Here is a 23,119-nt window from a genome sequence, read left to right as displayed (position 1 = left end):
CAGGTACCCCCAGAGTCATGTCTTCATGGCACGGAATATAGGGCCCTGCCAACCCGCCGACACCTCAGTTCCTTCTTGTTATCTCTAGCTTCAGCAAGCCTTCTCTGTCTCTTAGCAGATTTTTCCTGTAAATAGTTTGATATATTTAGTTTTAGTAGGTGTTAGTTAGTTAGCTCTCTCTAGAAGTTCGTCTGGGGGTACTCCCCATCCCCTCCCCTTCTCCGTTACTGGGTCATGCTTTGGTCCCCGGGGTTTAAACCCTGCACAGCCTGTGGCAAGTCTATGCCCAGAAGTGACCTCCACACTTCCTGCTTAAAGTGTTTGGGGGAAGCCCAACAAAAGCAAAGCTGCAAATCTGCAGTGGATTTCGCCCTAGGACTCAGAAGGAGATTGACCAGCGCCTCAAGATTCTTCTGATGGAAGCTGCCCTCCATCCGCACTTGGACCCGGGTGCAGCTGAGCCGATGCCGAGCACCTTGAGGAAGGCATGAGTCGGCACCGAGGAAGGAGTCGGCACCGGCAAAATTTCCCACATAGGGGCCCTATGCAGGGCAGTGAATGGCACTGTTCACAATCCCTGGTGCCCCACAAGAAGAGGAGACCCGAAAGGGGCCGCTTACCCATGCCCAGACTGGTGCAGAAGGAGTCCACTGTTGTGAGGACCATGTCGGGCCACGTAAGCTTGTCACCGCTGCCTAGGGTTCCGTCAACTCCTGCCCCACCATGGGACCAGTCAAGTCTGAGCCCCCAGCACTCCCCTCACCGGGAAAGTTGCGACCACCTGCAGTTGCCTTCCATGCCAGAGACGTTCGAGGCTGCCAGGGACCTCATTGCCTTCATGGCGCCGCCTTCCCCTCCTAGGTGCAACAGGACACCGAGCTCCGTCTCATAGGCACCTGTGAGACCCTCGGTGCCGTCTAGAGGCAAGCCGGCAATGGTACCATGCTGATCACCATCCCCTCGGCACTGGTCACCAGTACCTTCCACCAGCGGATGGATAGGGGAGCCACACCGGTCCCCAAGTTCCCGGCACTGCTCCCTGGCACCAGTGGGCACTGCCCCTCTGTGGTCATCCTACAGTGAGTCCTCCCAGTTGGAGATGGAATCCTATAGGTTGAGGCGAAGCAGGCTTTCCAGGTCCAGTAGACACAGGCAACAGTTCCATCCAGCACCGTGGCCTCGACAATGGCAGGCTCCAGCCCAGTGACCTTTCTGGATCCCCTGGGTGTTCCACCAGGGTCAGGGCCAAAGACAAGGGTCCCATTCGCGGAGATCGGCATCGGTGGCCTCGGCATCATATGTGCCTCTGGCACCTCACCTGGGTCAAGACCAACCACACCACACAACCCTGACACTGACCACACCGGTACCGACTGCACCGGCACCAACTGCACTGGCCACATTGGCACTGGCCACGTCAGAAGACCAGGCACTGGTGCCAAGGGCAGAGAGCAGGACCAGCTCCCCACTAGGGCCTTGTCCTCATCTTCGCCTGATGAGGTAGTGGCAGGAACTTCGAATGCCTTGCCCTGGAGGTCAGCAGGGTGCTCTAACAGCTGCTGAGAAGAGTGGCACAGAACCTGGGGGATCCATGTTGAGGAGGTCACTGAAACATCGGATCTAATGGTGGACATCCTTGCCCTCGCTGGACCCTCCTGTATTGCCCTGCCACTTATAAAAACTATTCAGGACACCACTAAGACAATGTGGCAGACCCCTGCCTCCTTACCACCGATGGCAAAGAGGATTGAATGAAAGTACTTTGTTCCCTCTAAGAGGTTTGAGCATTTTTATACTCATCTCCTTAGTGGTAGCAGCGGCAAATGAGCAGGAGCGCCAAGGGTACCAGGGCCCATCCCCTAAAAACCGGGAGGATTTTCCTCTTTGGGAGGAAAATTTATTACACCGGGGGGGCTCCAGCTCCGAATTTCTAACCATAAGGCTGTCCTCAGCAAGTACAACTACAACTCATGCGGAGATATGGCAAAGTTCATGGAGCTTCTGCCAGAGGACTCCAGGGCAGAGTTCTCCTCCTTGGTAGAGGAGGGTAAGCTAATTGCCAGGGCTTCACTCCAGGAAGCCCTTGATGTGGCTGATTCGGCCACCCACACCATGGCCTCTGGGGTAGCCATGAGGAGGAGCTCCTGGCTGCAAGTATCAGGGCTCCCATATGAGTTCCAGCAGACCATACAGGACCTCCCCTTTAAGGACTCGGCCCTCTTTTCAGAGTAAACTGTCTCACAGCTTCATAGCCTCAAGGATTCGAGGGCCTCCCTCAAGTCCCTTGGCCTGCACACTCCGGCTATGCAATGGAGGCACTTTAAGCCTCAACCCCCCCCCCCCCATTGTTTCTACCACCCACAAAACAGGCAGGATTTTTCTAAGAGGTGTAACAGGAACAATAGAAAGAGGCCTCCCCCCTGGTCAACCCAGGTCTCTGGGCAGGCGAAACAGTCCTCAGGCCAGAAACAGAACTTTTGAAGGTGTGCCCAGGGGCGACGCACCAGTCCAGACTCTGGATCCATCCCCCCTTACCTTCTCGTGCTGACTGTCCCGTTTCTACCCTGCATGGGCCTGAATTACATCAGATCGCTGGGCACTCCACATGGTAGAAAGGGGATACTCTCTCCAGTTATCCTCCCTCCCCCCCATCCACCCTCTTTCCCAGTCCCTCTTCAGGGACTCTTCTCACGCAGGAGGTCACATGCTCCTAATGGTGGGGGCAGTGGAAGAGGTTCCTCGGGAGCTGAAGGGCAAGGGTTCTATTCACGGTATTTCCTAATACCGAAAGCCAAAGGTGGCCTCAGGCCCATCCTAGATCTGTGAGACCTCAACAAGTTCATAAAGAAACTGAAGTTCCGCATGGTCTCTTTGGCATCCATTATCCCTTCCTTTGGATCTGGTATGCCACCCTCAACTTGGAGGAAGCTTACTTTCATATTTCACTAATACCATCCCACAGAAGGTACCTCAGGTTCCTGGTGAACCACAATCATTATCAGTTCACAGTCCTTCTGTTTGGCCTGTCAGTGGCTCCTCGGTGTTTACCAAGTGCATAGCAGTTGTGGCTGCATTGTTGCGTAAGCGTCAGGTGCAGGTGTTTCTGTACCTTGACAACTAACTAATCAAGGGCCGCTCCAGGGCACAAGTGGAGGTGCAAGTGAGCTTCATCAGGGCTACTTTCAATTACCTAGGCCTTCTATTGAACATACAGAAGTCAACCCTATCCCCTGTTCAGTGGATAGAGTTCATAGGGGCAGTACTGGACTCTACAGAGGCAAGAGGGTACCTCCTGGAGTCACGTTTCCGGTCCCTGTGCGACATCATACAAAGTCTCAGGCAGTTCCCTACCACCACAGCAAGGAATTGCCTAAAGCTTCTGGCCCACATGGCCGCTTGTACCTATGTAGTACAGCACGCCAGACTGAGACTCCAACCTCTTCAGGGCGTGGCTGGTGTATCGGCCTACTTGGGACAGTCTAGACAAAATTGTCACTCTACCTGCTCGACCCTCAAGTGGTGTGTGCAGGTGTCTCCTTCGCCAGGCCACACCCATCCCTTTTGCTGGTGATGGACGAGTCAGCGATGGGTTGGAATGCGCATCTAGGAGACCTCAGGACTCAGGGCCTCTGGTCCCAAGCGGAGCTCTCACTTCACATCAATGTCAGAGAGCTGAGAGCAGTCCATCTAGCATGCCAGACATTCCAAGCCCATTTGGAAGAGAAATGTGTATTGGTCATGATGGACAGTACAACAGTGATGTTTTATATAAACAGACAGGGGTGTGCATGCTCCTCTCCCCTGTGCCAGGAAGCCCTCAAACTGTGGGATTTTTGCATAGCTCACTCAATACACCTGGAGGCGTTGTACCTTCCCAGAATCCAGAACGAGTTGGCGGAATATCTCAACAGGTCCTTTCACAACCACGAGTGGTCCATCTGTCTGGATATCGCAAATACCATTTTCCAAGATTGGGGATTTCCCCAGCTAGACTTTTCACCACGCGACACAACAGGAAGTACCTGCAGTTCTGCTCCTTTCTGAATCACAGCCCAGGCTCCATCATGGATGTGTTCCTTCTTCCCTGGAAGGGACACCTCTTGTATGCATTTCCACCCATACCCCTCGTTCACAAGGTGCTGCTCAAGGTTTGAAGGGACAAGGCCTCGGTGATAATGATAGCTCCGCCAGCACTGGTACACGTCTCTCCTGGAAATGCCCATGGAAAACCCAATCACCTTACTGCTGCTCCTGGATCTGATAACCCAGGACATCTAATGGAGCCACCTTTTGAACCGCTTGCAGCATGTTCTCTGCTGTACCTCTCATATAAGGTGGCATTCCTGGTAGCCAGGAAGGTGTCTGAGATCAAGGTTCTAACATCTGAGCCTCCTTACACTGTGTTCTATAAGGACAAGGTTCAGCTTAGACCGCATCTGGCCTTTCTCCCTAAAGTTGTCCCCCAGTTTCATGTTAACCAGGATATCTTTCTTCCAGTTTTCTACTCCAAGCCACACACAAGCAGTAGGGAGCAAAAACTTCATTCGTTGGATGTTCGCTGGGCATTAGTCTTCTATATTGAGTGGATGAAACTGTTTCGGAAGTCTATTCAGCTGTTTGTCGCAGTAACAGACAGTCTCCTCCCAAAGAATTTCATCATGGATCACGTCTGTGTCCGTGCATGCTACGATCTGGCATAGATACCTGCCCCTCCACTTACAGCACACTCTACTAGAGCACAGGCATCATCAGCGGCGTTCCTGGCCCAGGTTTCGACCCAAGAAATCTGCAGAGCTGCGACGTGGTCCTCAATCACACTTTTACCTCGCATTATGCCATTATTCAGCAGGCTAGAGATGATGCAGCCTTTGCCAGAGTGGTGCTACAGTCAGTAAACTTTTGAGCTCTGACCCCTCCTCCAAAATTTAGGCGTGGTAATCACATAATTGGAATTGACATGAGCAATCACTCAAAGAAGAAAAAACCATTACCTACCTTTCGTAACAGTTCTTCGAGATGTGTTGCTCATGTCCATTCCAATACCCACCCACCTACCCCTCTGTCAGAGCAATCTGGCAAGAAGGAACTGAGGTGGCAGTGGGTCGACAGTGCCCTATATTCTGCGCCATGAAGGTGTGACTCCAGGGGGCACCTGGATTGACCCAACGGCTACTAATAAGGGAAAATCCAAAGTAGTGGTAATTTGACTGTTTCTCTCCAAGCAGCATCAGAAGTAAATCAATGGGGGCATAGTTCATCTGGCACAATAATTGGCACAAGCAGAGTGTTTTCACCTAATTTTTTATAACTAACCTCAAACAAAGCACATAACCTATAGTAACTCCTAGCGGTCATCGTAGTAACACCTAATGGGTCACCAGTTTTTCTAATTTCAGCAAAACTACTCATTATCTCTTATCATCAAAACATTTCTAATCATAACAACGTGTTGGGGCACTTAAAATCAAGGTCACTATTCACTCACTCTCTTCCATATTTATAATCTGTTAACTTTCTGTTCCATCCTCCCATTCTGAAAGCAAAGCTGCAGACATGCAGCTGCGTGGCCTTGCTGCTCAGGGCCTAAGATTTTCCTACCTATGTGATGTTTGGTTTTCAGCTGGCAGTGGCTGAACATACAAAATTACTGACTGCAGTACTGTCCCATCTGGGCTACATGCAGGAATGTCAAATTCTGGGGTACCATTTCATTCACATAGGTGTTGGTGGGGCATTTGATGCACAGAATGAGGTACACCACATATGATAGGCATGTGTAGGACCCATGGATCTTGAAAAGTATTTTGTGGGGGAGGTGTTGATCATTGTAGGGGTGGAGATACGTCTATGGGTTTTTATATTTTGTTTTGGCAGGGTCTGGTGCCCTTGATTTGGTGTGTCCTGGTCTGTGGGGAGCTTGCTTCTTCTGATGAGGTTGGTGAGGTTAGGATTTTGTTTGAAGGATAGAAGAAGAGGTTTGGAAAAGATTTCATTCAGAATGGGTCCTCATCAAGTCTGACACTGATTGTATCATCCATTATGACAACTTTGTGACACACCCTGCTACATACTAACCCCCCATTGTCTGTGATTGAAGAGGTGTTAATTGCCCACTTCATTTAATGTATTTTCCAATAACATCTGTGAACTCTTATGCTTAACAATCTGTCCCACCTTCTGTTTAGCTTAAACATTTTAGTTTCCTTCTCCAGACCTGAAGAAGAGCTGTGTGAAGCTGAAAATCTTGTCACTTTCAACAACAGAAGTTAGTCCAGTAAAAGATATTACCTCACCCTCCTTGCATCTCTCATGTCCTTGGGCTAATACAGCTAAAACAACACTGTAAACAAACATGTTATGCATAAAGATAGTTATAGATATTCCACAAATTGGGTGTAGGAATACATTTGTGAGGTAGAGATTTTATTCATTCTTTAAATGACTTAGGGATAGAATGAATGACTTAATATGTCTTTTCCAGGGCTTATTTCTATGTTTCTATTAAACTAATAATGGTGTAATCATACTGCTTTTAAAAATTGTAAACTTATCTGGAAATGAAAAATAATATTGAGATTTTTTCTGAGAAAGTATGTTCACTATGTTTTCCATTAACACTTTATCATAGCATCCTGTGACCTGGCAACCTTCCAAAGATGGAGACCGTCTAATTGGACGGATTTTATTAAATAAACGACTAAAAGATGGAAGCGTGCCTAGAGACTCGGGAGCACTGCTTGGACTGAAGGTTAGTAATGGACAATTTTGAAAATATGTATTACTTTGTTAGCTAAATGTTAAGTAATTACATTTAAAGTTCAGTAAACTAGGTTAACATGTAAGAAAGACATTATTTTAAATGTTGCCATTACACTCAGAAATACAGTATAATGACATTTTATCTTCAATTATCAAAATGATTACTTTTTTAAGGTCTTAGATGTGCTTAATAAAATGTATACTAGAAGGGTGTTGGAACGTTGTTCATATTAATGCTGTATTGTTTTTAATTGCATTTATGGACTTTTATGTTTTAAATAAACCAAGTTGTGATTTAGTTTGTATTTATTTATTCTATATGATTGTTAAGCAATACGTTTTCAGATTTATTATGATTTGTTGTCTAGTACATATCTGCCAGCTTATAACTTACATATGTGTATCTCATGTTTTAACTCATTTCATGTGCATCTTGTGGACTTTGGGATAATAGTTTGTAATCCTAACAGAATACTAGCACAAGAATAAGAATGAATTACATTTTGTAAAAAAGAATGCAAAGAAACCTGTAAATGTGGTTTGAACTTCTTTATTTATGGCAAATTGTCAACAAGTTTGATTAATCTAATATTCTTCATTTAACATAGTACTGGCTTCAGTTCAAGTGCACAGTTTAGTCTGTAGTATGGGATACTATAAATAGGGATTATGTCAACATAATTCATTATGAGCTATTCATAGATTCTAGGACTGGAAGGGACCTCGAGAGGTCATCGAGTCCAGTCCCCTGCCCGCATATTAATCTGCTTTAGAATTTTTTTTGAATTTTTATCTAATTGAAAAATGTTTACATTGTGAGAGGACAAGGTCAGTGAAAATGCAAGCTTGAATCATTGCTTTGGTATGTATTGCACTGTTTAAGGATCAGAAAACTTAAGACAAGGGGATAATAGTATCACTCTGTCAATAATTATTAAATACTTTGCATTCTGTTATATTGATGTACTTTTTGTTTTGTGGAATACGTCAGCACTTTGAGCTCAAGAATTACTATTGTGTTAACCACAATAAATTGCTCTGAAAAATTATTTTAAATAATTGTGCCTGTCGCGGATTTTAATTTTATCAGGTTGTTTCTTTAAGCTGTAAAACTAACCATAAAACAGATTTGATATTATTATTTTATTGCTGCATAAAGACTGCTAAGGAATCTAAGGTATAGAATTAGAAGATTATACTGTATAATACATTCTTCCCTGATTCTCAGAGATACATAGTAAATTCAGTGTGCCTCATCTCCATACAGAGAGCTATCCTTAATGCAACAAGTATTTTTAATAAACGTAATGAACCAAATTAGATTTGATTGAGTAATTAATTCATTAATTTACCCCTTTGAATAAACTCCTCTGCTTAGTAATATCATTTTGCAAATTACTTGTACCTTAAAGGTAGAAGTTTATATTAAAGGTAAATGATACAAGCAGAAAATAGTTATAAGCACAAATTCTGTTGTTATGCAATTAAAAGTTCACGTCACTTTCAAATAGATTGAACAAACATTTTTCTTCATCAAGAAAATGCTCCACCTTAGAGCCAAAGAAAATCAAACAAAGAAAAAGAGTCAACATTACAGAATATTATATTTTTCACAAAATGAGGCACTAAAAGATTGGTGGGTGGTTTTTTTTTGTAAAACTGTGTGAGGTAAAAACAGTCATTTACAGATTAAATATATTTGTACTGAGTGCGGGGGAGAGAGAAGAAGCAGAAAAAGTGGGGAAGAGGGTGTATGTGTGAAAAACGACTAAGGAAGAAAGGAAAGTTTCATACAAATATTAAATATTTGGAGACTTATTTACTTTTAGTGATAGTCAACATTTATGATATTTCCCCTGGAAGAGAAACATAATGTAAAATAGAGCTTACAAAAATGCTTCTTTTTGTAACTAAATGATTTCAAATGAAGATTACATCGTCAGTTAATAGCCATGAATTTTGTGCCTTCCAGTTACAAATTAAGAAGTATAGTCTCTCTGAATACCTGCATCCAAAACCCTGTAATACCAATCTGAGCTCTATGCATTCAGTTAGAACAGCATACACTAGGATTTACCCCCCTAAAACTTACAGTTGTGAGGGTATATTTTTTATTGATGTAAACAGTTTAGCCACTGGTACATTAAATGTTGGGGTTTTTTTTTAGCAGTTTCCAGTGCTGTGAGACTGTAAGCTTATTCTGTTTACATGAACCATACAGTTTATAAACTTTAAAATTTTATATTTGCATTGCATTATCTTTAAACCACTTAAATATCCAGAGTAGATGTCAACTGAGCCAGTCAGCCAATATTCTGAGGGGTTTGGTTTTTCTTACATGTATACCAGAATCTACCTCACCTAGGCAGCATTTAAAAAAAATAAATCAACTACCGGTAATTATTTTGTTTATATTGCCATAAATCTGAATCATTACAAATAATTCTATTTATGTGAAAACCCTTCTCTTCCAACCAGGTCGTAGGAGGAAAGATGACTGAAACTGGTCGGCTGTGTGCATTTATCACCAAAGTAAAAAAAGGAAGTTTAGCTGATACAGTGGGACATCTTAGACCAGGTATGTGTCTGTTTTAGAAATGAGCTACTGTACAGGAGACAATAAGCAAGAGAATAAGTGCTTATAATTTGACGTAATCATGCATACTAAATGTGATGAGCGACAGTAGTGCAGCTGATAAATTTGAAAGTTCAAACCCAGCCCTACGTTCAGTCACTAGATTATCCATTTTGCCACTTTTACAGGCTCTATCAACTCTCACATTTTTTCAAAAAAGCAACTTTTAAAAAACAACCCAGAACAACAATGCCATATTAACTCTGTCAGTTTTACTAGGCAGTAGTTGTCTTAGTTGTAATGTTAATATTTTGCTGTTATTTATCCAAAGATGTCGTATGGGAAGCTTTTAGTTCTCCTGACCTCTCCTATATTTAAGACACTAGACTTGTTCTACAGTACAGATTGCACAATTTAGAAAGCTTGTAGTAGAATAGGGAGGTTGTCACTACCAGTGCAGTTCATAGAATTAGCTTTTTTTCCTAAGAAGATAATTATTACTGCAATTGCAGGCGATGAAGTGTTGGAATGGAATGGAAGGCTATTGCAAGGAGCCACCTTTGAGGAGGTATATAACATCATTTTAGAATCCAAGCCTGAGCCACAAGTGGAGCTTGTTGTTTCAAGGCCGATTGGGTGAGTTGTTTTCTAAATTTTCTTACTGATTAAAATAAAGTGCTGTTACATTTCACTTTAGACCCAACATATATTGTGCAGATTTTATACAGATTATAAAATAGTACCCAATATTCTATAATCAAAAAGCATGAGTATAGGGCCAAATTGTCCCTGTTAGGCATGAGTTCAAATGGGTGGTGGTGGAGAGAGCTCCAGGAGGCATTCTGGAGCTTCTTGATGCACAGATTGGACATGCCTGCTACATCACCTCTTGAGAGGATCCAGAATATGCTCTTCTCAATGGATGGCAAATCCCTGCTCAGGGCAGTAAAGGCACTGCAATTATTGTTGGCTCCTGCTTAGGGGAAGCAACTTGTTCCTTGTCTCTGCTCCACACTTTTGTATCCACACATGGATCGGTCAAAGTATGACCCATAATGAATCCGGACACATTTCCTGATATGCTGCAATGTAGAGTTTTTGCCAGAATGTGTACAATGATAATATAATTTATAGGGAGTATTCTCTCATATAGTGAAACCAGATTTTCTTCTTGCTCAGCTGTGAATAGACAGTCTAATAAATGATTGGTTAGCATCTAGCACGAGATATACCTCAGTGAAGCATTAGCACAACTCAGTACATAATTAACACTAATGTCTTATCTAAACTGTTCTCCCACCTCCTATTTAGTGTATTGCATTGCCCAATTGCTCTTACCTTTGAGACTTATTTCCTAATATCTAGCCCAGGGGTAGGCAACCTTTCAGAAGTGGTGTGCCGAGTCTTCATTTATTCACTTTAATTTAAGGTTTCGCATGCCGGTAATACATGTTAACGTTTTTTAGAAGGTGTCTCTCTCTAAGTCTATATTATATAACTAAACTATTGTTGTATGTAAAGTAAACAAGGTTTTCAAAATGTTTAAGAAGCTTAATTTAAAATTAAATTAAAATGCTGATCTTACGCCACCAGCCTGCTCAGCCCGCTTCCAGCCTGGGGTTCTGTTCGCCTAGGCCTGCAGCGGGCTGAGCAGGGCTTGTGGCCGGGATGCCGGCTAGCAAGGGGCTGGCAGCCGGGACCCCAGACCTGGGGGTGCGGTTCAGGGGTCAGGGCAGAGAGTGCAGGGCAGAAGGCTGGGGGTGTGTGCGGGGTTCAGAGGTCAGGGCAGAGGGCAGTGGGGATGTGGGGGGTTCAGGGCAGAAGGCCGGGGGTGTGGGGGGATTCAGGGGTAAGGGCAGAGGGCTGGGGGTGTGGGGGGGTACAGGGCAGAAGGCTGGGTGTTGGGGGGACTCGAGGTCAGGGCAGAGGGCTGGGGGTGTGTGGAGGTGCAGGGCAGAAGGCTGGGTGTGGGGGGGTTCAGGGCAGAGGGCTGGGGTGTGTGTGGAGGTGCAGGGCAGAAGGCTGGGTGTTGGGGGTGACTCGAGGTCAGGGCAGAGGGCTGGGGTGTGTGTGGGGGGTGCAGGGCAGAAAGCTGGGTGTTGGGGGGGACTCGAGGTCAGGGCAGAGGTCTGGGGGGGGGTGGAGGTGCAGGGCAGAAGCCTGGGTGTGTGTGGACGTGCAGGGCAGAAGGCTGGGTGTGTGGGGGGGTTCAGGGCAGAGGGCTGGGTGTTGGGGGCGACTCGAGGTCAGGGCAGAGGGCTGGGTGTGTGTGGAGGTGCAGGGCAGAAGGCTGGGGTGCTCGACTCGTGGGGATGCTCCAAGCCTCAGGGCAGGGGGCTGGGAGGGATATGCCCGGTTCCACCCCTTTCCCCCAGGCCCGTCCCTACCTCTCTCTGCCTCCTCTACGGAGCAGCGAGCACGCTGCCGCTCGGCTCTGCTCTGCTCCGCTCCCCCTCGCAAGGGCCATCGCCGGCAGGGAGGGGGAGGGGGAGGAGGAGGAGGAGGAGGAGGAGGAGGGGCTGGAACGCACCAAGCTGTGGGAAGAAGCAGGGAAGGGGGGAAGCTTGGTTGCCGCAGGACCAAGCTTCTGCCTCCTGCCCCCGCAGGGGAGAGCAGTGGGCGGGAGGGCTGAGTGGGGTGGGGGCCAGGACCTCCCCCCCACCGCTCTCCCCAGCCAGAGCAGGAGGCAGAAGCTTGGTCCTGCAGCAGCCAAGCTTCCCCCCTCCCCCACTTCTTCCCCCAGCGTGGCGCTTTCCGGCCCCTCCGCCCCTCCTCCTCCTCTCACCGGGCAGGCAGCGTGCCACTCAAAATCGGCTCGCGTGCCATGTTTGGCGCGCGTGCCGTAGGTTGCCGACCCCTGATCTAGCCTAAACATTTTCTTCCTTAGCTTCAGGCCATTTCTCTTTTCTTTATTGTCTTTAGAGACTGTGAATAAATCCCTTCCTTCATTTATACAATTCCTTAAAAGTATTTACAGATGGTGGCCATGTCCTCCTTTTCCTAGCTCCCTCATTTTCTCCTTATATGTTTTCTTCTCCGATGCTTATATCATTTTCTTTGCCCTTTTTATTTTCTCTATTATGTTTATATTTTTCCTAGCCTGTGGGTCCCAGTAGTATATGAATTATTCCACATGGCTATGAAGAGGAGCATTATTACCTCCCTAATTTATTTCCTCTCCCAAGGTGTATGACCTTGCGTAATTTGTATTGAATTTAATATTGTTGCATATAGCCCTGTGTATCTGATGATATCTCTTTGGTTTTGAATTTATAATTACAAAATTCCTCTAGCTTCAAACTACAGATTAGTGATCTCTGAATGTCATGGTGATGAATAACCATAATTCCAAAGAAAAAAATTAATATGGTTTGATATTTCAGTTGGGATATTTCCATGTGGGTTCAGTTTCATGTTACAGTATTTGTATGGGTTTAATTTAGGATATTTTGTGTTAAAGCTTCATTTAATAATGATACAAAATTTTAATGTCTGTCTTGTCTGTAGGGTGGGAGAATGTCTCTTACATATATGTTAGATTGCAAAAGGCAAGGACTAGATCTTTCTGTTTGTTCCGTAAAAAAACTAACACTTTGGGAAGCTGTAAAAATGATCATTAATAATAAGGCACACACTAACATGCACACTTTTTCAAATGGGGAGGATTCACATTTTTTTCAGATAGGAGTAAGTTTTATATATCAGTTTCTTTCAGCTAGCATTATAGTTCATGGTGGCAACCTAAAGAAGCTAAAATACAATCCCCATCCCAAACTTAAGTCATTCATTTCATTCTTTTCTTTTTGTGCTCTCCCATCATTGTGTGTCCTCTTTCTCCCCTCTTCCCAGTGCTCCATCTCCTCTCTGCTGTTGTTCCCCCTCCCCATGATGTCCCCTTATTGACCCTGACACCACATATGCTGTCACCAGAACAGTTTTTCTGTAATTGCATTAGGAAGATGATGTAGGTTCTCAAGACACTCTCATTCCCCATGTCAACAACAGTGTGCTGCATTGGCTGAAGAACTGAGCAGGGGCAGAGCTGAGGTGCCTGTTCTGCATGCGAAACTTCTATTTGCTTTCCCCTGGCAGGGTATGTTGCTGCAAGCCTGTCGGAGGAGATGGGGTATTTCATCCCCAGTACTCCAGTGGCTAATCTGAGTGGGTTTATAGGTGAGGTCCTAATTCAGAATGATTTCCCTTTTCAGGTACTTACTTGGACCTCATATGATTAATTCTCTGTCTCATCTACAGGTAGTCCAAGGAGGCTGTGTTGAGTTCTAGATCCAGATTAGATTTAGGTACTGTTTGGAATTTGAGACTAAAACTGTATTATAGTTCAGTTTTGGTTGTACTTAAATCTGACAAACTTTTCTTACTAGATTCCAGCTATTGTGTTGAAAATATCATACTGTCAGATGGTATTGGAAGATTTCCAGTCACAGCTAGACTGTGACTGGACAACATACGTCTTACTGGGTTGGATCCAAGCAGACACAAATCTATAAGGCTAGGTTCTGCTGATGGGAGTCAAATCATAATCAATGCAGAATTAGAAAGGATTCAGAGTTGAGGTTCCAGACTTGACCAAGTCTTTTAAAAGGCCATTAATTCAGTTAAAATCACCAATATCTCACATTGCACCTGCCAGACCTTTCTAACTACACTGACACCAAGGTCCATCTCTCAGTTTGTTTATTACGATAGCCTGTGGGGCTTCTTTTGGCATTCTCATGGAAGTGCATTGTGCAGCCATGTGATAAATTCAAGTTCAGACCTTGCTTTTTGCCAGAGCTGTCCAGACTGGCAGAGCCTGGGAATTAGCTTGTGTAAGAAAGAGAGCGTTTTGTGGAATTCTTAAGTGGCCCACTCTGACATCTGAAGTGTATTGACATATTCCAGTGAGAGCTATATTCAGTTCTCCTTCACTGCACAATGGGTTGCCTAATATGGAGGCTGAAGATAATAGGTTAGGGTAGTAAAGGAGCGGGAAATGGTAGATACTGGAAGATCTCCCACAAATGAATTAATAATTTCTGCATTTGGCTTGTCCCTCTCACTCTCTCAAAGTGAATACTAATGGGTGAGCTGCTATTGAGTGATAATTGGTTATTGCTCAAGTACAGTAGCCTTTTCAGTTTTTTAAAATGTTAATATATATATATCTGGTATTAACGCGGGTGAAAGCTCTAAACCAAGGGTTCTCAAACTGTGGGTTGGGACCCCTCAGGGGGTTGCGAGGTTATTACATGGGGGGTCGCGTGCTGTCAGTCTCCACCTGAAACCACGCTTTACCTCCAGCATTTATAATGGTGTTAAATATATAAAAAGTGTTTTTAATTAATAAGGGGGGTCGCACTCAGAGGCTTGTTATGTGAAAGGAGTCACCAGTACAAAAGTTTGAGAACTACTGTCTAAACCAGGGGTTGGCAACGTTTGGCACGCGGCTCGCCAGGGTAAGCACCCTGGCAGGCCGGGCCAGTTTATTTACCTGCTGACGTGGCATGTTTGGCCGATCGTGGCCCCGACTGGCTGCGGTTCGCTGTCCCGGGCCAGTGGGGGTGGCAGGAAGTGGCGCGGGCGAGGGATGTGCTGGCCGTGGCTTCCCGCCGCCCCCATTGGCCTGGGACGGCGAACTGCGGCCAGTGGGGGCCACGATCGGCCGAACCTGCTGCGTCAGCAGGTAAATAAACTGGCCCGGCCCGCCAGGGTGCTTACCCTGGCGAGCCACATGCCAAACGTTGCCAACCCCTGGTCTAAACCAAGGCCTAACATGATATATTTTATTAAGTATCCCATCAAATGTGCATACAGTGAAACACACCTTAAATGGAAAATCAAGAGCTGAATAAAAAAGGAAAATTGATTGCCTACTAAAGATAGTGTACTAATAAAGATAGAGCTGAATTATACTGGAGCTGAATTGTAATGGAGATACTCTAGGGTGGTCTCCTAGAATGGAGGTTTCTACTTAGGTTCCTAGAGTTTGTGGCATCCTGGTACAGTAGAGTAGTAATTATACACCAGCTTCATTTAAATTAACAGAAGACTGTTTAGCTCAATATGAAACTGAAAGAACAATCAGTACAGTACCGTGTTGTTTTTATATTAAATTCAATTTATTTTAAACTGGTCCTTCATTTTCAATTTGCAATATGCCACAAACTTTTGAATTCACAACACATAACTGTATTATAGAAGTTGTCAGACGAAGGTTTTGGAAAGTTGGTAGGGGAGAGTTGAAGCTTTTTGAATCTGAGGAGGCATAGGAGACAGTATGGGATAAGCACATTGGCTTCATGTTTCTACTGAAATTGTGAGCAATGCAGCAGTTAATAATGTTCATAATTTAAATTGGCCACTTTTGGTTCCTAGGGCTGCCAGGTGTCACATAACTTACACGTTACATCAGGCAGCCCTGTGATGCATTCTTGCAGCCTAGCTGGATTCTCATATAGCCAGCTGGGCTTCCGGGATATCTCCACAGTTGCTTTTTCCAGCTGTAGGGGGCTGTTGTGCTGCCTGCTCTACATTACGCAGCAAATTATCCTTTTAGCTTCTCCACTCACTGCTGTCCCTGCTGGATCCAAATAGGAAAGGAATGGCTGGTGGGGACAAATGTTTAAGGGCCCATTATTGACCTCAGCTAACCTCTTCTCAACTTCCCTAATCCTCAACAGACTCCTAACATCTCAGATATCCCCCAACACTTGCTAACCGCATTGCCCTCATTACCCCCACCCCAGGTATACCCTTCCAGACAATACCTACTTACCCCAACAACTTTCAGACCCACCCTCTCACAAACCCCAGAAATACACAAACAACCATACACCTACATTGTGATACCTAGACATTCTTCAACAATATATACCTACCCCAGTCACAGCTGCCAACTTTTTTGCAGCTCTGTGTCCTAACCACACCACTGGTGGGCAGGATGGGTGAGGAACCTCAGTGACTCTCATCCATAAGGAATGTCACATATGTAGCTGGGCAGAACTTGGAAGCTATAGGTTTCGGGGGGCTGAATGGAAGACTCATATTTTTCAGATTTCTTGTTTCAGCTATCTGCAGACTCAGGAAGACACTACTTAATCTGTTCACGCTGGTTCATATTTTCAAGGTTTTATTCACAACCCAGTGTGCTAAAAATACATTTTTTGAATGACAGGTTAGATTTTGTACCACAAATCAGAGCCCGTGGGCAAGGAGCAGATTACGCTGTAAATTTTTTGGCTGTGGAATATGTGAAAGCCTGAATATGTTTTTATACAATAGCCTTAATAAGTACCTTACATGCATTTACTTACTAACATGATAGACTGCAACATTTCCTTAGACATGATTTATTGTGCCAGCTGCATCTCTTGTGATGCGTTTGGATTATAGGATACTGCAACACCACTGAACTTAGAAAGATCCCTGCATCATTAAATAAGGGTATCTTTCTAATTATCTGTAATACTTCAAGAAGCATTTGGTAAGGCTGTACAATTTTTTTTACTAGATTAGGTATTTGATAATCATACTATAGACTTGTTTCACTGTGTCAGATACCAGATGTTTCCAGAAAGATTTGTTTAATGCTGCACTTTCCCTTTTATATACACAAAACCAAACACATTTAAACACAAATAATTACTTTTAATGTTGTTTTTAGTCTGACTCACAGCTGAAGCTCTTTATTTGACCCTGTTTTGTCCAAATAGCCATACAGTGCTTTTGAAAGTATTTGTTCTTACCAGCATATAATGCAAGTTATATATGCACATCTTGGGGAAAACAGACATCTGTGTGCTGTAGGCATAATGAGGTACTTAATCATTGGAACATCAGTGCTTCAAAGTGACATGGTTGGTACATGGAGCTGCATCTGACATGACATTTTGCCTCATATAGTAGTAGGTACATGCGACAGTAGTATGTCTGCTGTGTTAGCCTGCACAATGAAGTTCCTGGTTTGGGGATTCAAGTCAAATACTTACCCTTACTTGGGCATACATTTATTTGTGATCTGTATGTTTTTTTATCACCTGTGTTCACACCCAGACTGATTGCCAATAGTTATCACATATTAGAAGATAATATATTCAGGCTATTCCTGTCTATTTGTCCTGTTGTCAAACAAAATTACGGACTTTTACAGAAAGAGTAAGATTTTATCAATGCCATTACCATTGCTAATAATGGACACACTGAGACAACCAGTGTTAAGGATCCAACTTGTTTAAGGTGGTTTATATCATCACAACAAACTCACCGTTCTAGTTTGTGCTTAACTTTGGAATGATTGTATTTTTTCTTTCATTTTATTTACTCAGCCTCGGTATCTGTGACTTTATGGGTTCTCAGCTACATTCATTAAACAGCCATTACATAGACCTTTACTTGTTTTTGAACTATATAGATAGATATAGACATAGCTATGTAAAAATGCGGGGAGGTAAATATTCCCTGTGGCTGACGATAGTCAGTAGATGTATGGTTTTCTCAAAGTACTATGTGGTGATTTGAAATGTGTTATAGTTGACAGAAGTTTTAATACTATTGTTAGATAAAGGATCCAACTGTCTTGCTTTTCATACTTACAGGGATATTCCCAGAATACCTGACAGTACACATGCACAACTGGAGTCCAGTAAGTTTCATATACTGAGTAGGAAAAACTTAAATCTCCCTTATGTGAGCACAAATTGAAAAGATGTCATCTATTTTCAGTGTAACTCTTGTCTCTGTGTCTGTCTACATATCTGTCTCATCTACCTTTTTTATCTATCTATCTATATCTCTTTGTTTAATAATGAACTGTCAAAAGTCAGGAAATTTAAAGTTAAGGTTGACATTCTCTTATAAACTCATGCTGCTCTTTAATAAAAAGAAAAGAAAAACATAGTGGTAAATAGTGTGCATAAAGGGTTGAATGTCAATTCTAATGTTTAATTTCCTGTACTTTGTTGTTTTGCATTTCAACTGTAACCTTATTAAACAAAACAATTTTGATGAAATTTTTGTTACCTCGGGCCTAGGAGATGGATATTTTGAAATCAGCACACTTCTGTTTTATTTAGACCATTCAGTATAACTGATCAAAGCAGTATTTCGGGAAAAAAGAAATTGTGGCTTGGCTTAGACCTTGTGTGTCAGATTTCAGCTGGAGTTATTTTTTTATGGCTGTTTTACTGTGCTGTTATAATAAACACCACCAATTAAAGTGGTGGCACAAATTTAATTGTAGTAATGTGAACAAGCTTCTACAATAACTCTTCACTGGTGAGCTAAGCCTTACAATAAAATCCATTATGTTTTTTTGCAAGATGTGGGATATTAATATCCAGTGTTCTGTATTGTATAATAACTTGATATCTTCCTTTTACTCTACTTGTAACATCACAAACATGTCATCTCCCACTTTGCAGAAGTCGTTGCAGCCTCCAGATTAAAATCCCCAAATTCTAGCATCTTCATTCTGCTATTTTTATAAAATTTGCAACAACATTTAGAGTCTGATTCTACTAGGAGCCAAGCATTTGTGCAATGTGCTGAGTACCCTGTGAAGTCAATGGGATTTAAGGATGCTCAGTAGATAAGCATAATACACAGTCTTAAGTAGTAGAATTTTCTATTTATGCTATGTGCTTGACATGAATGTTGACAGCTTAGTTTTTATTAAATTTTGCTCTTTTCCTTGCAAGCTATTTGGTCATCCTGAACACATTAAAATAAGGTTCCAGTTTTCACCAATATATACTCCATGTTTATTATATGTGTGGCTATAATTGTGTTCTGTAATATGTCAGAAATAATGTTTTTACAGACCACTGAAAATATAAAGCACAATACAAGTGCTAATTGTTATTATTTTTTATAAATTATATTTATTTGTAATTTCAGGTTCTAGTTCATTTGAATCTCAAAAAATGGACCGACCATCTATTTCAGTGACTTCTCCCATGAGTCCTGGCATGTTGAGGGATGTTCCACAGTTCTTGTCTGGACAACTTTCAGTATGTAACCATTTGTTTAATCCTCTCAAATTGCTTTTTATAACATACACAATTTTTATGCAAAATGACAGCTAGCTGTAAAATAAAGTTCTTGTAAGAACCTAATTCTCTTATTTAGTGCCATGGGACATACCTTTTAAAGTGCAGCCTTTTCATCATCTATTGGGAATTTATATGTATCCATTAAGCTATTAGAGTGATATTCTGAGACGTATAGGGCCAAATTTTCAAATGTGCCTGAATCTTGCCTCCAGTTGTATTTGTGCAATTGAGTGCACACACTTTTTGAGCAATAATGCCTACCCATGCATTTGACAATTATTTTCACCGCATGCATGGATGTTAATACTTGAAAAATCCACACATAGGTGCTTATGCATATAAAGTTGCAGATACTCAGCTATCCACTCTGTGAAAAAACTGGCCGATGTTTTCAACAATTTAAAGAGTACTGTTCTTTCCACTGATTCCTCATGGTGCTCACTTTCATTCTTCCCATCCTCACTGTGACCAAAGCTCATCCAAAGAATCCTCAAATACATCATCTGAAATGATGATTTTTGGACTAAGCTAAAGGTTTGGGGGCTTTTTATGCTCTCAAATGATATTTAGAACTCTAGGAAGGGATTTTCAAAAGTGCTCAGCGTTGACCTAACTCTATACCCATTGAAGTCAATGGTGAAGCTACTGGTGATTTCAGTGGGAGCAGAGTTAGGCAGCTGTTGAAGATATTTGAAAAATCTCACCTTTATATTTTAAAAAAAATATAAAGGTAGATGATCAGTGTGATATAAAAATACATACAGAATCTAGAGAAAGTGTTCATAAAATTCTCACATCTGATGCAATGGTATGTAGAGATGAGGGGAGCGAATATTTTTTTTCAGTGTAGTCAGTAGTCTTTTCTGCTACTTTTTAGCTGTGGATGAGACATTATTTGTTTTGCTTATCAGCACAGCCACCTGTAACTATTTTTCTTTAATTTCCTGTACTGTTCTGCTGTTGAACTACTTTGCAAGGCTGTATTATTTGGAAAAGTGAGATTTAGATATCCTCAATATAGAGAGACCAGTAGGTGTGGAGACTGCAAAAATCTTTGCGCTAGTTTAAAATACAAGAACAAGGGGACACAAACTTGGGCTATCAAAGATACAAACATTAAAGTTTCTTTATTTAAGGATTAATATATAGAATAACTTTTCAAGTACAGCAAAACGTAATGAAAACATAAATAAAAAAGGACTTAGTCAATCATATGTAGAAAAGAAAAAATATTATGGGCATGGCTACAGCCTCAAAGCAGGGGACAAGACAAGAGTGACTTCCTGGCTTTCCTGACTCCAGAAACACCCCCCTCTGTATCTAAATACAAAATTTGCATAGGCTTAAGGTGATATTTTTGAGATGAGGGAGAGTAATACTGTTTATTCTCCAAATTGTTGTGATGTCACACTTCGAGATAATGAAAACCCAGGATGCTTATGAGCTAATATTAGGGGATCTGGAGGAATGGTCTGATTTAGTCACTGCAATTGCAGAAATCACCAAAAGAAAAATAAATGTCAAAAAGACGTATTACTCAGGGTTGTTGGTTACCTATTTTTTAATTAATTTTATTTTCAGTCTCTACATTTAAATGTCTTTTAAATATTTTCTTTTTAAAATGCCTTCCCCTCAAAGAAAACCAAATGGCATTAGGAGGAATTCAGAGAAATCTTCACCATCTTTGCCCTCTTGGGACTGACTTATGTACTATCATACATCAAGCAAAAACGAGTTCTCTTTCACAAATATTTTTCACAGAACCTTTTCTGGAACCACTTAATTCTTCCTTTTTTGGGATAGACAAACCCCCTGAGTCATACAAAGTCTTCTTTCCTGTCTTTTGTTTTCATCCATAAGTTTAGTTCACTTTTTCTTTGTCTACTAATGAGCTGTTTCCCTGTTTTAATCAATAAAGCAGCTGATTTTCAGAGTATTGACCATCCAGAGCTCCAGTTGACTGAAATGGAAGCTGCAGGTGTTCAGTATCTCTACAAATCAAGCTCTAGCTCTCTTAAGCTGGGCACCTAAAATTAGTGGACACTTCTGAAAAGCAGATATCTTTTACTACCAGCAGAAAGAAAGTTAAGGTAGGGAGATGATTAGTATGAAATTTATTATTTCTTCAAATTCCCTTGATCACTCTCTATCTGAAAATACTTACAGCCCTCAGTTTACTTTCCTTCAAAAAGATGTAGGTAGAGTATGTCTATCCATAAAGTATTCTGGGGTTGTATTAGGCAGCCACAACTCCTATCGTCATGGATTGGCAGAGCATACTTCCTGCTACCTCCACAGCCCACTTTTTGCTGCAGCTGCCACAGGGGCCCTATAGTTCAGTGATGGATGTCGTGGGGTCTGGGTTGTGCTAGTCCCTGCTTCCTGGAACATAGGGATATCTGCTGTCACCACAGAAGATTCAATGGATGGGAAGAGGTGTGGCACTTACCAGGCAGCTGTCCTATTCTGAAATAGACCTGGTCAAAATTTTCCAATTGAAAAATGTTCCCAGAAAAAAAAGGGTTTAATTAGAAATGAAATATTTTATGGGCAATTTTCATTTTTGAGAGTAAAAAACGTTATGGAAATATGGTTAATTTTATTTTGAATTGAAATTGTAATTTAGTTTTGTTTTTTTGACAACTAAAATTATTGAAATGTCTACATTTTGGATTTTTTTCCCCCTTTCAGCCTCCTTTGTCCCTTTTTTCCCTTTTGACACTGAAAGCAGTGCTATCAATTGGATTCCCCTTTACATACACTTTTTCTTTTCTTTTTTCATCTTTCCCACTGTAGCTTTCCAAAACTTACTCAATTTTGGAAATGTGACAGAGTGGCAAAAGAGAAATGAGACACTCTAACTTGGCTTGTCAGAAGTTGAGGAAATTTTGATCAGTTACAGAGTTGGTGTCTGTCTTTCATTCGTTCTTTCTTTCTCTGTTGTAAGCAGTGTTGTTTTAGCTGTGTTGGTCCCAAGATACTAGAGAAATAAGGTGCGTGAAGTAATATCTTTTATTGGACCAACTTCTCTCACCAGCGTAAGTTGATCCAATAAAAGATATTACCTCACTCACCTTGTCTTTCTTTATTTTTTTCTGTACTTTTCCCAAAGTTGGAGCAAATGGCAACAAAATTCAAATTTTTGAAATTTTGAAAATTCTGATAAAATATTTACCATTTTTTGACAAAAAATGAAAAATTGTTCCATTTTGAATTCTGAGAAATGGAAGCAACTTCAACATTTTTTGTGAAATTAATGTTTCCATTTTTTTGATCAGCTGTGCTCTGAAGATCTAGAGGTTGGTGAGCAGCTATCTGACTCCTCTCAGGAGAGACTGAGATGTTTGAGAGGGAGGGAAAGACTAATATTTCAGAACCACTTGGAATGAGTTTGGCATGGTGTCTGGTTGGGAGGGAAAATACTGCAGAATCCTGGGTCTAGATGGGAAGGAGGATACATGAAGATGCTGTTGGAGGTGTGATCATTGTGAGAGGAGTGTGGGTGTGGATAAGTGCAAGGGATAGTGCTGGTCTGGGTAGGAGAGAAGGTCAAAGGAAAAGGGGTGATGGCCTCCTGTCTGCTCTCGGAAAATTCTTGGAGGATATAGAAGGCTGCCTGGCCTCTCATACCAGTAGACACTATCAGATATTGTCAGGGTAGTGAGTATGTTGTAGGATGTGCTGTAACAGAGGGCTGCTGGGATTGATCGAGGCCTCCATAGTTCTGTTAGAGGTG

At 42.4% G+C, this 23,119-nt stretch overlaps 1 protein-coding gene across 39 annotated transcripts in view; it reads left to right on the top strand.

The window, feature by feature from the left end:
* RIMS2 (regulating synaptic membrane exocytosis 2) overlaps positions 1-23,119 on the top strand; it is a 765,985-nt gene that overhangs the window by 431,639 nt on the left and 311,227 nt on the right. For all 39 annotated transcript variants that reach the window (XM_065398069.1, XM_065398065.1, XM_065398088.1 and 36 more), the window contains 5 exons: positions 6,629-6,748; positions 9,238-9,337; positions 9,847-9,970; positions 17,929-17,975; positions 19,229-19,341. In XM_065398069.1, the coding sequence (XP_065254141.1) occupies positions 6,629-6,748; positions 9,238-9,337; positions 9,847-9,970; positions 17,929-17,975; positions 19,229-19,341 (504 nt within the window). The remainder of the gene's footprint in view (positions 1-6,628; positions 6,749-9,237; positions 9,338-9,846; positions 9,971-17,928; positions 17,976-19,228; positions 19,342-23,119) is intronic.

This window comes from Emys orbicularis, chromosome 2 (genome assembly GCF_028017835.1).
Source record: "Emys orbicularis isolate rEmyOrb1 chromosome 2, rEmyOrb1.hap1, whole genome shotgun sequence".
Lineage (NCBI taxonomy): Eukaryota > Metazoa > Chordata > Testudines > Emydidae > Emys > Emys orbicularis.
The sequence above is the reverse complement of the archived record's forward strand: the minus strand, read 5'-3'. Positions and strand labels throughout refer to the sequence as shown.